At 40.7% G+C, this 17,504-nt stretch overlaps 1 protein-coding gene across 2 annotated transcripts; it reads right to left on the bottom strand.

The window, feature by feature from the left end:
- Positions 1–218: 218 nt before the first annotated feature.
- On the bottom strand, positions 219–16,482 carry limk2 (LIM domain kinase 2). 2 transcript variants are annotated; one of them, XM_068605081.1, is made up of 16 exons: positions 16,254–16,482; positions 15,873–15,969; positions 9,757–9,892; positions 6,513–6,622; positions 5,899–6,084; positions 5,584–5,689; positions 4,776–4,990; positions 4,475–4,661; positions 4,286–4,372; positions 3,856–3,987; positions 3,321–3,377; positions 3,111–3,176; positions 2,572–2,746; positions 2,422–2,477; positions 1,943–2,100; positions 219–1,524 (listed from the first exon to the last, which is right to left on the bottom strand). In XM_068605081.1, exons 1-16 carry the CDS (start codon positions 16,267–16,269, stop codon positions 1,311–1,313), a joined length of 1,998 nt encoding a protein of 665 aa, XP_068461182.1. In that variant the 5' UTR covers positions 16,270–16,482; the 3' UTR covers positions 219–1,310. The 2 variants fall into 2 exon arrangements, with proteins under 2 accessions (XP_068461182.1, XP_068461183.1); XM_068605082.1 differs by lacking the exons at positions 9,757–9,892; positions 15,873–15,969; positions 16,254–16,482 and adding an exon at positions 7,247–7,317.
- Between the last annotated feature and the right edge of the window lie 1,022 nt (positions 16,483–17,504).

Below are 17,504 nucleotides of genomic sequence, written 5' to 3'. Positions count from 1 at the left end.
ATGAAATAGAAAGCAAGAGATTATGTTGTTTAGAAGCTGTAACCAGTAAACAGTCAGATTTATTCTCATTTCCGTCGAGGACAACACAACTTGTCAAAATTGGAAGGTCAATCAGTAAATTCCCTGAAAGACTAAATATATATATAAGATTATTTCACTTTGTAATTGTTTCAGTGATCAGTTGTTTTTTTTGTTGGGAAAGGAAACTCTTGTTTTTTCAAATGATTTACCTGAATTCTATCAGGAGAGTGGATTATTAGAACACTTAACACTTTTACTGACATGCAACACTGAAGAATGACAATAACAAACTACTTCAAGAAGGTTTATTTATGAAACACTACAGTGATATAAATAATAGTGGTTATAACTGGTCGTCAGTACCTTGCTTGATGATAGCAAAAAACCCCAAAAACCTCCCTAGTTGACAAAATGTCTAAAAATCTACAGTTCCCATTAGAAAATGGCATTTAATTAGAAGCATGATATATACATATTTATATACAACAAAAATCCAGTTCTTCTGTACAAAGCAACTTCTTATGGTGCATTTGTGTGTGTGATTATGTCTGGCAATTATTAATAACACTCCTTTCCATAAGAGCTTCTGCCAAGTTTGTATTTTATATCCATCAGGTGTTTGTTGGATAGGTTGAGCAAAATGTCAGTGTGGCAAAAAGTTAAGAATCGCAAAAATCGTTAGTCTACAAAGTACAGCACCATACTTGAAACCATCTTGTCAAAAATGTGATCAGCGGTAACAGAAAAATATTCCTTCGCCATCTTGAGCCAACTCTGGTGAAGAAACTCCTCGCAGTCAGGGTGTGTTTTTCTTCCACTGCTATTGTAAGTCACTATTTTCTACGAGCCGTGCCGTGTTTATGTGGACCTGTCAATCAGCCAGACTGTGAAGCATCTTTGTTTGCTGCTGAAGTGAAGCGAGTCCTCTGGGTCACAAGGACTGATCTGTGCATTCCACACAACAACTTCAGAGCCTAAAAAGCAAAAACTGCACATCAGACTCATCGAGTCTAATTAAGATGTTTGTCTTTTGTCGGGGAAAGGACCAAAAGAGGATGTATATTGTCTTTAAACACCATAAACATTAGTAAAACCCTGTGTGTGTGCGTGTTTCCATCTCCGTTGCAGTTTACTGGCACTCTCAGAGTTAAGGTGCCACACAAGAAGGTTGGTCCAGCTCTCCAGGTTATCCAGTTCTAATAATGCTCGGCTTCAATGCAATTTCCCTCTTTTCCATCCACAGTATTAGTGCAGCAGTTCAGAGGGGTCAAAGAAGACAGGCACAGGTTCTAGGTACCTCCGTCTGTCACGCTGGACGAGTCTGGAGGGGCTGCTGTTGGGGTTAATGACTGGTCCGTGCTCTGGGACGGGGAGCCGTCCTTAGCCATGTAGAGTCGACTCGCTCTCTGGTGAAGTTCATCCAGTTCGGCTGGCAAGGGGATCCCCAGCTCTTGGTTGAGGGACAGAGCTTCAATCCAGTCCTCCAGCTTCTGGAAAGGTGGGCTGGGGGGAAGGAGGAAAGAGCACACAGAGGGGATTGAGGTTGAAGCTAGAATTATAAGGCTGAGCGAAAACATAAGGAAGCATTCTGGCAGCAGAGGCGTGGTCCAGGGCAGGCTGGTCAACATGGCATCTGTTTTTTAGCAATTGTTTTCTCTCCCACTGCTTCCACACACTCTTGAGATCAAATAACTGGCTCGATAATATCTATCCAGGAAAAGGCGGACACATTTCTCGCGTGGCCATTTGAGGGAGTTATAAATACGACTGTTCCCAACATATTTAAAAATCTTGATCACAACTGTTGCATATCTCTTGATTTCGTCCCCGCTCAGGTAATCATGAAGCAGTGCTCTCACGCGGCTTACCATACGTAAGAAAGTGAAAGCTTTTATCCGACACGTTAAGAGCAGGTGCTCACCGGTTGTCTGGAGTGAGGTCACAGCAGGCCACAGTCAGGGGAAAGAAAGCTGGAGGACAGTCTTCAGGGAGAAACTTCTCCACAAACTTGCCAACATTTAGGCCAAAGTCCAGAGTCCTGGGCAGGCACTCAGGATCTGCACTGACTTTTCCAATGATCTGGATCATAAAACAGAAGAGGAGGTAATGAGTAGACAAACACTTCTACACTGAAATGTGAGCACAGGCCATGACATGTTTCAGTCCACTAACTACAACGGTGTCTGCTTTACATGACGTCCTAGGACGTCTGAAGAATAAAATTAGATCTCTGGAGGCTTGAACGTTGCTTGGCAATGTTTTGACATGGGTGTGTTGTCATGGTCTAATAATACAGATGTGATGAAAGCAAGGATTTTAGCATTGCCAGTCAATTAGCATTTCCAACCACGAGCTAGATTGTCATCAGAAAAATCAAAGCAGTAAAACGCAAGTTCTCACCTCACAGAGTACAATTCCAAAGGAGAAAATATCCACCTTCTCGTCATAGCGTTTACCTGAAACAACATCAAGTCAAAGGATAAAGTAAATGCCCGGAATAAATTATGTTCTGTGACTAAACTTGGCAATTGATGTTTGTCAGCGGCTCACCGTTTAGCATCTCTGGAGCCATCCAGTAAGGGTTTCCCACGACAGTGTACCTCTTCTTTCGGTCGATTCGTCTGAACACTCTCTTCTTATTGGTTGGTTTTTCGGGTGAAGGCTTAACTTTGTCCTCTAGTACGAGTCGGGACAGCCCAAAGTCAGCAACAACCACAGTGTTGTCCTGTTGAAAGATGGTACTTAATGGTTACATTTGAACTGTTATTTCATGCAACCATACATTTTGAACTCTGGACGTGAACATTCAGAACAAAAGAAGCACATTTGTCTTCTGATCACTTCTCGTCAGCCTTTAATTCAAACAACCACACCCACTAGCAGAACAGTTTATACCTAATTTCTATTTAGATTATAACTATTATTGTTCACAGTTGTCTTAGCAAATCACAGGGCTGGAAACTTTTTCCATTCACACGCCAACTTTTACTCCGTTTATGAATTGTACAAATTGTTCCCACCCTCTAATCTTCTTGCTCAGATTTTGTGATGTGTTGTTGTGATGGCTTGTATGATGCCATGTCACCTACCAGCTTAACCAGGCAGTTGTGAGAATTGAGGTCTCTGTGTATGATGCTCATTGAGTGAAGATAGGCCTGAAACAAAGAAGACAGTCAAATTCACTTTCACACATCTCTAATCCTTCCCCTGTGCTGTAGAGCACATTTACAAACAAGGCAGCTGAAAATAGAGGCCAAAGATTTCACTAATAGTAATATCTTTGCAAGAGGCCAACTCACCATGCCAGAAGCGATGCTCTTTGCAAAGCTCACCCTTTGCTCCCATGGAAACGGATCCTGTTAGTCCCGAGTAAACAAAACAAGAGAAATGAATAGAAGATCCCTCAGAGGCCGTAATGCTTAACAGGAGGTAAAGACAAAATGCTTTTGCGCCACAGTAGAGACAGGAAAACAGTATTTAACAGGAACAGTGAACAAGATTAACCCTTAAATCTGACCCTCCTCCATATCCTACATCTAATTAAAACACTCCTTCTCCTCATCTGTCAGTGCACTGAACTGAACTGCTTCTCAAAAAAAGACTCAGCAGTGGGAGGAGGGGAGCAAAGTTCTTTACATTTCACCTGGAAACACTTTATGCAACTTTTCTCATTCCACGACTCGGCCCACTAGAGAGCTGAGCTGAGAGACCCCATCAGTGCAGAGTTCCCTTCAGGTCAGGCCGCACCCACACGGCTCTTTTTGTGGCCACTGAGGGGTGACTTGTGCTCTACTTTGAGAGAAGAGGTGAAGTGAATCAACGAGTTCAACTCACCGTGTCTCTGATGAAATCTTTCAAGGTACCTCCCTCAATATATTCTGTTATTAAATTGAGCCGCTTGTCCTTGTATAGCACACCAATGAACTTCAACACGTGGGGGTGTTCGAGGCATCGCATTACTTTGACCTGAAGATGAGGCAGAAACAGAGGTAGGGTTCAAAATAAATTAATCGTTATGATAGCAAGTTTATAATCTCTCATCTGTCTAAAAAGATGTAGTCCATGGAAAAAAAAACATTAATACATAAAACAAAAAAATCAAATCCATGTTTTCCTATATGACAGAGGGGGGCAAAACACTCAAAAAAAAAGCAAGCACAAAGTATTTGTGGGAAGGTGTGACATGCTTTTAGTTGAGAGTAAAGTAAATTACAGGACTGTTTGGTCTGTGAGCGAGCGCAGGCATCTGCTGCAGATTACCAACCTCCTTTAGGAAAGTCTTCTGCGTCTCTTCATCACAACGGATCAGCTCCTTCATCACCATCACTTCTCCTGTGGCTTTAAGGGTCACCTGTTGGTGGGAGAAAGCAACATCTGCATAAAGCCCATTGCACAAGGACCCAAAAAAGTCATAAACTAAATTAAACACACGGATGAGAAGTTGGAGGCTGACCTTTATAGCCTGCCCGAAGAAGCCTTTTCCCAAGATTTCTCCGTGGATGAGGTCACATGGCCGGAAGATGCGATGAGAGCAGCTACTGGAAGATCTCAAGGATTCAGAGCGGCCAATGTCCCGGCCAATAAAAGGCATCTCTTTAGGAGAATTTGGCCCTGGTGACTTACATGTGCTGTTACTGCGCCTGGAATGGAAAAAAATATGGTTAATTAAAAATGACAAAAAGTATATACTCATTTCTTGTTCATTACAGACCTGTGATATGTAAGCTGTGTGGTTTTGGGCCACTCCAACATACCTCAAAGACCTCCTTTTTAGTATGCCGTCATCAACCACATCACTTCTCTCTAGGACCGTGTCAGGCGGCGAGGACAGACGCATGCGGGACGTGGCTGAGACTCCCAGGCGTGTTCGTGGTGATCCCAGTCTGAGGCGGTCTAAACGCTGCCTGACTGGGTCATACTCCATAAGTAGCTGCAGCGTGTTACTGGTGCGGTGGATAAGATCATCCACCTTAAACAAACAGAATAACAAACAACAGGTACGGTTGAGGAGTTGACAGAGTGGCACAGATGACGAGCATCAAGAATGACTAAAGAAATAGACTTCTCATTGCTGTCGTTTACTTGTGGAGGTCATATAGAGGTGTTGAACAGTATTAAATCGATTAAAAGTTCCTTACATTAATGTCAACGCTGGATATTTAATTAACTGAAAAGACTGTTCTATTATATAAATATATTTTTAGCTTAGTATAACTGAGCAGATGAGTTGGATTAGTTTGTAGGACTTGACCTCGAATCAGTCAAAAACTAATTTAAAGGCATAATTTCATGCCAGTAAACGTAACGCAACCTTTAAAACAAAGAAACAAAAGTGCGTACCACACACACTGTCCTCTCCCAGCTGAAGAATGTATAAATGATGGAGGAATGTGAGGAATGTAAAAGACTATACATTCGCCTTTGTTGTTTAACAAGAACATAGCTTTGGAAATTGCACTCAAGGAATGGACTTGCCCTAAATAGTGACACTAATTAGCTTTCTTTGACACGTTAACCTCTAACGTCACGAGTATCAGAGATGTGTGTGAGGAATAAGCTCACCTCCTCCTGCATCAATGTCCCCACAGGAAGGCCATTAATCTCCAAGATCCTGTCTCCAACATGGATGGCATTTCGGACCTCTGGACTAATGAGCATCCCTCTGACTCTGGAACAACACAGTTACCAACATCTTTATGTGAGTATTAGCAATATAGAAGGAGCGAACAAATGGTTAAAAGAGAACTGGGTCACACGCTTACGTCTTATTAAACTATCAACTATCCCTTTTTTGCATATGACCGGTTTCACATCACTCGTGCTGCCTCTGCATAACAAGACAGGTACGGAGACCGGCCTCCATCGGGTCCCACTTACTCTTTGACTTGAACACTAGCTGCGTTGTTGGCGTCCCTCAACACCGTGACAGAGAAGCCCCTCTTGCCGTTGGCTGCAGAGGGCATCGAGATGAGGGTCACGGTGTGTGGCAGGGAGTCGAGCACGGAGTCGTGGGAGCGTTTTTCCAACATGGGTGTAAGAACTACCTGCTTGTAGCACTTTCCACTGCACAAACAGGAAAAAAAGAGATGAAGCTCCGCATGTATGGACATGTACTTGTTGTAAAGTTACTTATCAATGGAGTGAAATGGGAGTCATGGAATAATGACCAACTATTTTTAACACTGGCTGAACATTAACTTGAATAATAAACTCACATGTTAATTAAAAGTCATATAAAGAGTAAGAACAGTGAAGATGTTACTATGCGTAACAATTAATAATTAAATGCCATCTGTGCCTCCAACAATACAAACCACAAACTACTAAAAAGGTGGTTGTGTCTACGTTCAGTAACACTAACATCAAACCTTTACTTCACGATATAATTGGCACAGACATCTAGAGTGCTATTTAAAGAATGTTAACCCATTGAAAAACATGTATTATCTATATTGCAAAAAGCTTTGGAAAGGATTGTGCAGGTGTCTTACCAGTAAAGTTTGGATCGCTCAACTAAGGCGTAGGTATCCTGGTCCTCAATCACCACCTTGCAGCTCAGACACACAAAGCACTCTGAGTGATACTTGTGTTCTCCGGCCACCTGGAACGACAAACAAAACGGGCCGATCTTCAAAATGTCTGTGTGACCTGAAGCGGAAAGAAGTGCGGACGGCGAGGCTGCAGTCCTGTTCTGCTCTGCTCGTCAGTGATGAGTGTGCTATGCTGAGAGTTGCTTTGTGCCCTCCTCCACGCTGTGAGCAGTGACACAGTCGTAACACCTGCTTTACTCTCACACTGTCTGGAATTTGCGATGATGTCACCTCCCTCTCCAGGTCTGAGCCACTCGTCTTGCTTCCAACCCCCTGAAACCTCCTCACACCTGCGTGCTTTCTCTTTCTCTCTTATTAACAGCGCACGATTCCCCTTTCCCTGAAGTTAAACGTTTCACACCACTCTCTCATGCAAGATGAGATAATGTGTGTCCATCATTCAGCCAACATTCATAAAAAAACAGTATTTGCAGTTAGTATACAAGACATTACCATATTTAACTATTTCTTAAGGAAATGATACCAGCCATGCACTATTAGATGTTGATCAAAGTCCAACTTTACTTTTATAATAATTCATGAAGTGGCGTCTGAACCATTTATAACTTATCTGAACATTTTCCAGCTATGAGCAGCTTTTCCATTCACTTATATAATATCTATCAACTACAAACCTTGTTGCAATGGTATCACATTGTACTGTTCTTCTGGAGCCTTGCTCGCACCACGGCCACCTTCATTTTGATCGTCCATTGAGGTTTTTTTAAGGTTCAGGTATAATGTGACGCTATCGTGGTCACAAGATCTGTCCACGGACTGACAGACATGAACACCTGGCACACTAAAAACTGCTTCTGGGGTAGGTCCCAATAAAGTTGGTGTCGACAGGAACACATTTTTCGATGAGGAGACACACACAAACTGACAAGACGAAAACAATACAGCGTCAAAGTCAGTTTTATCTGTCAATTCTTCCATTTGTGCAAACATACGGACGATTTTAAATTGTGTTTCTCTTCGTTGTCGCGGCTGGTTAAAATCATATGAAAAGTTTGAAGTGTACTTTATTATGTCACTTTTCTGGTGTGAATACACAACACACTCAAAACATGCTTAGAAGTAGTATGTATTTAGGACACACCAAAACAGTCACAAGTCTCTGAAATTCAAGGCCCATTCAAAAACATGTCAAAATCAATATTATTTACCACATTAGCCACAGCTCAGAGTCAGTGAGTCAGTGCTGGGAAAGGCTGTTGCTACAGAGAGATTAAAGAGATGTCAGCCAATTCATTGTGACATCTCAGGAGCCGGTCTGTAACTCCCTGCCTTCAAGCCAAGAGCAGAACAACAGCCAGCGACCGCAGTCCCAACCTGCCTCAAGCCTCAACGGCACGAGAGAGGCAAACAAACTGAGCAAGACAAGATTAAAGTGAAGAACAATTAGGTCCCATTTTGGAGAGGAAGAAACTTGACAGCAAATTCAGATAAATTAATTCAATGCTCATAAGAAAAGCCCCCACATACATCAATCCTCTTCAAAAGGATCAACAAACCAACCAATAATCAAAACCAGGACAAAAACAATAGTGTTCTGGTCGAGAACGCCTAATAAGCAGCAGCAGCTCTGCGTGGCCGTCCTCTGCTGATGGCCCACAATGATTCTCTTTCTGGCTGAGAGGTTTGCAGTGCCAAACCAGCTCTGCCAAAAACACTTGGCTTCATTGGCTGATGAAGCAGGAGGCCAATACTAAATAGAAGAGTCCATTGTGTGCGTGTTGCTTGGTGGCAAAAAGAAAAACTTCAGTCTGGCTCCATGTTAGACAAGTGACCCTGCTTGTGACCAGCAAGTGTTGCTGTCTCCTGAATTTCATGTATAGACTTGGCGATATTTAATCAAAACTGGTTGACATTTGGAGTAAATCCAACATCCACCAGTTTCTCTGGTGCCAGATTGGAAGCATACTGTTGTGTCTTGGTAACTTTAAATCGACCTTGACTGAGTGCATAATCCTCACATCATGGTTCCAAGGTGCATTGGCCTCTCTTTACTTTTAAGTTAGATATTCTTGGAGCGCCTTCGTAGCTAAGTGGTTTCAGTGCAGGCCACTTTACCGCAACATCCCGGGTTCAATTGAGACCTTTGTTGCATGTCATAATTCTCTTTCTCCCCCAATTGCAAGTCCATCTCGACACTGTCAAACAAACTGTCGAGTAAAAAACAAAAAATCTTAAAAGTTACATCGTCTTGCTCTATGAAAACTCATTTGTACAGATAACGATATGAGCGGTGCACTGTGGGTAACATCTACAGAGCCACCTCACTAACAGAGGATTGAACGGGATGCGCTCTAAAACCCCCTCATGTTCTAATCTAGTGTCTTCCTACTAGATCCTGTGATCATGTGTACTCTGGGAAGTGAACTGTGGAGAACTTCAGTTCAGAGAATGAACAAGTGTGGTCTGGAGCCCAATCTGCTCCGTTCAGCCGCGGCCGCCAACGTAAAGAATCGTTCATCTGTAAATGTAATTATCGCCACAAAAACAGGCCCGCCCCCTGCTTTTTAACGCATGCAAGTAATAATCTGAAGCAGTAGGGAGAAACTGGAACGCTGAGAGCATTGACACGCTCTATTGGCCTTCTGGTATTATTGAGGAGAGGAGGAAATGGTTGGCAGTTGTTATACGATCACGGCAAGGCAGACCTTGAAAACCTGGAAATCTCATGGGGCAACCGACTAATAGTTTAGACCCAGACTTTATTACAATGAAGCTTCATGCAATCAATAACTAGCCAACACCAACAGCCTGGTAGGTTGTAATGCTCATTGCATACCAGAAAAAAAAATAATTAGAAGGAAAGTACATTGAGTACACCTCTGGTATTTTTAGATCTTTGAACACGAGTATTTCAGCAATTTAGCATTGCACTTCCATAAAGTTCGAAGACTAATCAGAAAAGGTAAGTCCTCGGTCGCCCATGTCTTTTCACATGCCACACCCACAGTTTGTATCAAGTGTAAGGAGCCAAAAAAGTAACAACATATATTGTAAAACTGCTTTCACGAAGCATGTTGATGTGTAAGATCTCTTTAAGATCTCCTGAAGTCTTCTTTAACTCATGTATACATCATGATGTTTTTGACTGAGTCAGACTTCATAAAAAAAAGTGTAGCAGACTCACCATGGCAGGTCCAGTCATGAGTAGGGAGCAGCCATGACAGAGCTCTCCAAACTTCTCCCAGTAGTGCGTGCGACAGTACAGCTTGGCTTCCTTCTCATAGTACCAGTTAGTCAGGTGGTCACAGCACACAGAACACCTGAGCGGTCAAGGAAAAACAGCCCTGGTCACATCTGCGCAGAACATAGTAGATGAACAGAGAACAATGAAGAGACAAGGGCTTTTCCCAACTGTAAAGCAAGCATCTTCAAGGGGATGAGGCTGAAACACAACAGCTTGCTGTATCGTTTTAAAGACCTGTTGATCATTTCAAAATGTGTGTGGTTGATATCTGAAAGATCCTTGAGAAGCATCAATTCCACTGCTGTCATAAAACAATTGTCTTCACTTTGTCTCGTACAGGTTAGCACCATCAACTTGCATGTGAGAAACACAATAAGGCTTCAACAAAATAATGTATTATCAATTAATCTATAGCCAGGGTTTGACCAATGGATTTCTATGACTTTTCCACAACGTTAAACCAAATTTTCATGACCAAACATTTTGTGAAATCTCGTCGTATACGAGGAAAAGTGAGAAAATGTAATATTTAAACTAACAATGGGAATTCCACAGCTCACAGTATGCCTAAACGACAAATGAATGAGGCAATAGTTTGATTAAAAAAGTAAACATGTATATAGATACTTGCTTATGTTTTGAGCGTCTTCTTCTAAAAGTATATTAAGTATTTCAAACTTGCAGTAAATGAACATTATGAACATATGAAAATAACAAATTTCTATGACTTTTGGGATTTCATTTTTTTAATGACATTTCCAGGCCTCTATATAATTACTTTAAAATTCCATAAGTTTTCAAGTTTTGCCATGATCGTACGGACCCTGTATTGCATATTTTATCTAAATAAATCACATTTAAAGAGTCTGTAACCAAGGAATGCTTAGTGTTCTACTTTAATAAATTCTTGTGTCAAATAAAAATAAATAATTATTTTTTTTGTCAAACTTTCTAATGGTCAGAAAATGTATTATTTGGTTTGAATTGTGAATTGAAGCACTATAAGACATTCATATGCAAGAGCTGAGAGCCAAACAAACACCAGTGGAAAAAAAGAGACAGAAACAGGCCCAATTACAGTTTGATTAGAATTAAACATTTGATCCATTACCCAAACTATGTCATCATTTTTGTATCATTCTCAAAACCCAATCCTCATATTAAATTCCAGTGAATGACGTAAAGGAGTAGTAAAGGAGAGCTTGTGAACCATAAATTACACGGAAACCCTTTTAACTGTGAGGTTCGACAGGAACATTAGCTGGGGGCATGTTCCTGACAATAAAAGCCTGTACTTTGCTCAGAGTTTAACAAGGTGAGGGGTACAGTAAATAGCTTGTTCTTGAGATGTGCTGGGTCTTGCATGTGTGATGTTAGTTCCGCACTGTGATGTGTAAGAAAAAAAGAAATTCAGATAGGAGAATCTTGCAAGCCTTTGTGGATGGTGGTTTGGTTGTTAGCCTCTGCACGCGACCAATGAGATACTTAAACTTGTCCCTGTGCATAAAATAAAAACAAAGCATCATCACAGCCTTCTGGTCAAAGGTGAACAATAAATACAACAAAGATCCTGAGGTCATTCAGGGACTGTGATCGCAAGATGAATATTAATCAGTCTGCACTCATTTGGAGTCAGTCAACCCTCCAATTTAAAAGGTTTAATGTTACAAATATAACAGTTTAAAAATATAAATATCAAGACTTCCTCATACTTAATTCCACTTTATACTGATTGATCCAAGCTGTGACCAGAGAAGAAACTGAGCGAATAAAAGGGACATTTTTGGCTGCTACTTAAGGACAAAATGTTCAGCGTGAAGAATGCTGATGTTGCCCGCAGACTGGATAGCACCTAGAAGCTACGAGCGGTCCTTGAACAAGCTGCACTGGCTTTGCAAAATGGTGGAAGCAGGTCGCCTGCCAGAACACAATCAAGGATGAACAGCTCTGGCAGAAATGATTGCAGGCCTGTTTTTTTTGTGCTATTGCTGCATTCAGACCTTTTGATTTTCCCCTGGCTTGTAGATCATTTGAGCAAAGATGCTAATGAGACTTTAAATGAAGAAGTGCAGACAAATGAGTCACAATCAATTACGTGCATCAATACTGTCTTATGGGGGTGCAAAACTGTTCACAGGACTAATTTCTTCAGATAAAAAAACAACAATCCAGCACAGCAGGTATGAGGCAATACACAGTCTGCTTTTGGGAGTGCCTAAAATAACGAACTTTTAACTGACATGCCACAGACTTCCTGATTAACAACTATTATTTAATTCAGGGCTATAATTTTATCCAAGATGATTGTGAGAGTCCTACCGTTGGTTTTGTCTTTCTAGAAACTGCTCTCTGAATGCTCACATTGGTCTATGATGGTATTAAGGAGATCACATGTATGTCTTATGCGACCATTTCACGCAAGTAAATTGAAGTCAGAAATATTACTTTGAGTGGGAATTTGTTGTTTTATGCATTTTTAATCATTTTGGCGTAGTGCTGGTTGGGGCTCTCAGGTGAACATTGTGCATCACGTTGCTCGCTGCACTGCAGGTAAAGCTGATCCAGGCTCATTGACTTTGGCAAAGACTCCAGATCGCTACAAGTTTTCAGGAAATAGTTAAAAAGCAGCCATCTTACAGAGGGAAGACCACTTGTTTGTGTCTATTGTGGAAATCATAGTGTGGAGAAGAGCACAAGTTGTCTTTTGACATCAAGTGGCATCCTTGTTAATGCCCTGATAACACATAATGTGTGGAAATGGGCAGTTCTCAGGTAAAAGCAACTCAAATTACCAGTGAATACAGGGTCAGTGTAATAAAGACTTCAGCCTGAATCATCACACTATGACGTGAGGCAGGGAAGCAGAGCTGGAGGTTTGCCGAGGTTAATGTTGCATTAGTAATGGTAGCTGTGCTGCTGTGGCCACAGCTGCTCTAAAGGCCACTCATCCGATTTGTGTTTATCTGTGTGGGAAACATGTCAAACAGAAAATTCTATTCCTGTTCATGAAACTATTTAAATAGGACCCTAGATGATTGAAATAATGTATTAAGCTTTGTGGCATTCTACAAAACAGTACAGCCAAACTAAGAGCGTGGTTTTAGATACTACCTTCTTGTATATTCATTATTATTGGTGTACACACCAGCTGAAAATACTGGAAACGTATAATGACCGAAATATTTTATTTCATTTCCAACTCTCAAATACTGCCTTTGGTATTTGACAAAAAAAAAAATCCTTTGCTCAAACTACAGTATACACAACAGTACTGAGTCAGTATTACTATCAGTATTGCCTGGTGGTAATAACAATTAATACACCCATTTGGCCCGATCAGATAAAAGATACACACACAAAAGAGAAGAAAGACTTGTGAAGATGCAATATTCAAGGTGGCCCATTATGTCCCTATGATAAATGAAGATAAAGTTATGTATGGGTACTTATAAAAACACCTCTCATCTCTCTAAGAACTGGTGGTGAATGAGGGTGTGCACACTCAGGTGGTTTTTCAATGAACAATACAATGGTTCTGCCTGCACAAACACTACAAAGTAAACATTACTCATTTCCTTAAATCCACATTCCTGCTGGAGTGTATTCCTTTGTTGAAGTATGAAGTGGAGATAGTAAAAGAGGGGCTTTAAATTGTAGCCTTGAAGACAAGCTGAGGGAGTGTTTCACTTATAATGGGACCTTATCCGTGAGTGAGTGACTTTTGTGCTTCAAATGTTCTCCACAACAACCTTAGTAGAGAGTGACAATTGCGTCTTCATTCATATCACAAGGACAGTGCGTCGTTGGTGTTATTCGACGTAGATCTCGTCGAATAACACTCAATGTCTAGACGAAGCACCATATCAGTGCATTTGAAAAGTTAAAACCAGCAAAAGTTTAGTTTTTTTGCTTTTAACTATCAGATTAGCGTAAATTGTAATTTATGTCAATTAATTGATCAGTTAATGAACCGGTTTGTCCTGTACTGCATCACATTTAAGGAAAAGCTCAGGCATAAAGAGGTGGCATCAAAACACAAAGAATGCAATCAAACTAAAATGATTCCGTTTTTGTGTTTGTTGTTTTTGTTCACACAAATGTGTTATGCATTTATAATTTCCTATTCCAGTCGAAAAATTCAAAATATACTAATATTTGTTATGATAATATTTGCAGCGCAATAGAAGTACAAGATTGGAAATATCCAGCTTTCTTTGGCAGAAAAAAACAACGGGTTCTGCAGTCAGAGTGTGAGACAGTGGAATCACATCTCTGAATCGCCGTCTAGGAATGCGGAGCGCAGCAGAGTGGAGCATGCTGTTACCTATAGGCCTCGATAACACTGCCAGGTTTACTGGAACAAGGTTGACGTCAGCTTGTAAGAATTTTACACAAGGTGGAGGTACGTGGAGGGGAGAGTGGCAGCATGTGGACAATAGACAATAGGGGGAGCACACGTTAAAACAGGACTTATTCTTTTATTTTGCTGTACAATTTTCTTAAGTTCAAAGATTAAGGTCTTTAAGCAAATTTGTGAGCAGTGATTTAAGTGTGGAATTGCTGTTGCGTTTGAAAAGATGTTTTTTAAGCTAAACCTGAGAGCAAAAAAACTGCAGCACATTGAGATGACTAACAATACTTCAGTCTGGCTTTCCTCACAAACGTAAAAATATATAATATCTTTTAGTTTTTGCATTTTTACGAAGTGTAACTGAAAGTGTTTCAGACAAAGATGCCACGATAACAAGGACGCCAAAAAAATGTGTGGGAGCATGAAAGTAAAAAAGGAGGAAGCTGTGTGTTCAGTACACAGCTGTGTCATGACCTTAACATCTGAGATGATACCTGGAGCCGTCCGGGTCACCGATGAGTGTTTGAAGAGACTGCAATCCCAAGTCATGTAAGGAAGGACAAGATGCTGCTGGATACTTGCTCAAAACTTAAAGAGAGCTATTTCAGAAACAGACATTTGAATAACCATATATAATTTGAAAAAAAAGAAAAGAATAAAACACTAAACTTTTGCTGGTTTTAGCTTTTCTAATGAACAGATATGGTGCTTCGTCTTGACAATCAGCGAGTTACTATGACGCGTGATCTACGTCTAATAACACCAAAATCAAACAAAGGCAGCAATATTTTTAATCTATTCTTAAGTTTTTTGTGGATATGCCAGCATTCCTCGAGAGCCAGACCCTTTAATAAAATACCTTTTTGGATATACTTCACTTTGAAGCTTAATCTGTGCCCCTATCAGCTACATTGACTGATCCAAACAAATAATGTTAGTGTCAAATCTGGCGCAATAATAATTTTAATTCATTAATTGGTTCTGTGTTCCTGCGGCCAACTCAAACCTCACATGACAGTCAGTAACCATTTAATTATGTGTATCAGTTTCTTTTTAATCTGATTATCTCACGAGAACAAGTGAATATTACTGTTAATCAAGGGCAACCCTAATGAGTGATACGCCATGCTGGCATGTACAGTCAGTAGGCATCCTGCCCCACGCAGAGGTAACTCACTGTGGGGCAGTGACCTATGAAAATCAAAGAGCTCACATGAGCTCAAAAATCATTAAGCCTCAGAGCAGTAGTCAGAGATCAAAGAGGGCAAAGTCCTCTAGGATAGCAGGACCTTTTCCCTGACCAATCTGTCGTCAACAACCTGGACTGTCCCCTTGCAGAGGTCTGTCAGCCGTGACAGCAGCAGCAATGCACATCCTACGTGGTGCATTTTGTGCAGGGGGGCAAAAAACAATGGTGAATTGTTCAAACAGTTCTGTGAGGCCCATGTTGAGGCGACACGACAGACGCTTCTGGGTTTATCCACAAGGCCATTCGTAAGTACATTCATACAGTGAAAGCAGCCTGCATGTTAACTAACAAGGGGGGAAAACACAAAAAACAAGAGTCCATTTTCATGAAAACTGTACCTCTTCTTCTTACCATGAAAACAAAGCGATCACTTATCAGACTACGCCTAACTAGATTGAGCTCATTACAGGGAGTATACGTGCAGGCGTGTTTAACATCATGATCTGGAAAACTTACTGAAAGCAGGCGTTGTGCCAGGTGTCCTGGAGGACTTTCATGTGAAACGAGTCTTGGATTTCTCCTCCACATCCCGCACAGTAACAATTATCTGTACCTTTAAAAGAAAGGACAACGTCTTCACTTACAACTGGAGTTACATTGCAAAAAAAAAAAAAATACAAAAATACAAAAACGAAAGAGCCTGAAGAAAGAAAAAAACTGTATTTGGAGAAAAGTGAATAAACGACAGGTATGCTCGACGTAGCTCTGAAACTGCACACATATGAGCTTTAAACGTTCAATGTATCAACTCACCGTGAAAGAAAATGAGTAGACACATTTTGCTAAACGGAGACAATGTCTCATTAGTTTAAAGTTACAACAGGAGACATCGCTCACCTTCTGGTTCCTCCATCTACTTTCTGAGTGTCGTCCTATATTCAAGTCCTTTCACACACTTTTCATGCTGAAGCAGAAAAGCTGCGATGCGCCTTGAAAGTTTCGTCCCCGTCGTTCAACCAGGACTCTAAACTTGAAATACCTCAGGGGAAAAAACACACACAATTCCCTTTGATTCTCCACAGAAAAAAAAAAGTAAAAGAGTAACTCCACTCCTAGTGGACGAGACTGCTTCCTTGCCGCTGGCAGGATAACTGACGTAATGCAGTCTTCAAATTCCTGTACGGAAAGCGGAAGGGCTCAACTGCAGCACCTGGAAGCAGGAGAAAACTGAGGTTTGGTCCCAAACAGGAAAAGAAAAACAGTGGCGCCATCTACTGCCAACATGACCACAACAGTTAATAACACACGAGCGAGTCAGATTGTCAGAAATAACCAGAACACAATGCTTTCAATAAGAAGTAATACCATTTGGATGATGTTATTAACATTATCTTTAAATTCCTGAACTAATGTTTTTAAAGCTTTTTCAAACCGCCAGAAAGACATATTCTGATGGGGGAATAAAACATTTTTAAAGTGTTTATTTGATTTTAAAGAGTTCACCTTTTCAAAAGGGGTCAGGGTTTTCCCATAGTTTTCCCACAATATGTGTAATGTGGGTGAAACAGTCCTGATCAAAGGTCAAATATGAGTTTAAAATATTTTGTTACTGAAATGTTACCAGGACGATGAGGAAGAGACAAGAAGATTTTGCATGATGCAAGGAGATAGCTTCCTCTTCTGAACAGTGTGGTATATTGAGTGAAAATTGTTGGTACAGACGTTTGAATAAATCAAGCCATGACCTTTCTACCCTGAACATGAGATGGCAAAATACAAGTGTTAACACGCAGTTTCCTCTTTTGAAAGCTTGAGAGTGTCAACTAATACTTTAAATATTTTTTCCTCAATGCCTGAGCTAGCTTCTATTGTGTGGGATGTCATGTTGTTGCCACAATCTACCCACACACCACAGCGCTTTCTTTCAGGCTTTTCAACACATTTCATTAATGGAAGTGACACTCCCAGTCAAATTCTGGGATTAAAGTTTTTCCTTGCGTCTTTTTTCTAGTTTTTCTCCTTCGGTCTCATCAACCTGATCTCATCAACTATAATCAAATTATGTTTAGTAGCTGTAACAATTAGATCCTATTAATTAAATATATATATATATATATATATATATATATATATATATATATATATATA

The sequence above is a fragment of the Clinocottus analis genome, unplaced genomic scaffold (genome assembly GCF_023055335.1).
Source record: "Clinocottus analis isolate CAN_PGR_092001 unplaced genomic scaffold, fCliAna1.0.p SCAF_7, whole genome shotgun sequence".
In the NCBI taxonomy this organism is placed as follows: Eukaryota; Metazoa; Chordata; class Actinopteri; order Perciformes; family Cottidae; genus Clinocottus; species Clinocottus analis.
Note: the sequence above shows the minus strand (reverse complement) of the source record. Positions and strands in the feature narration are given on the sequence as shown.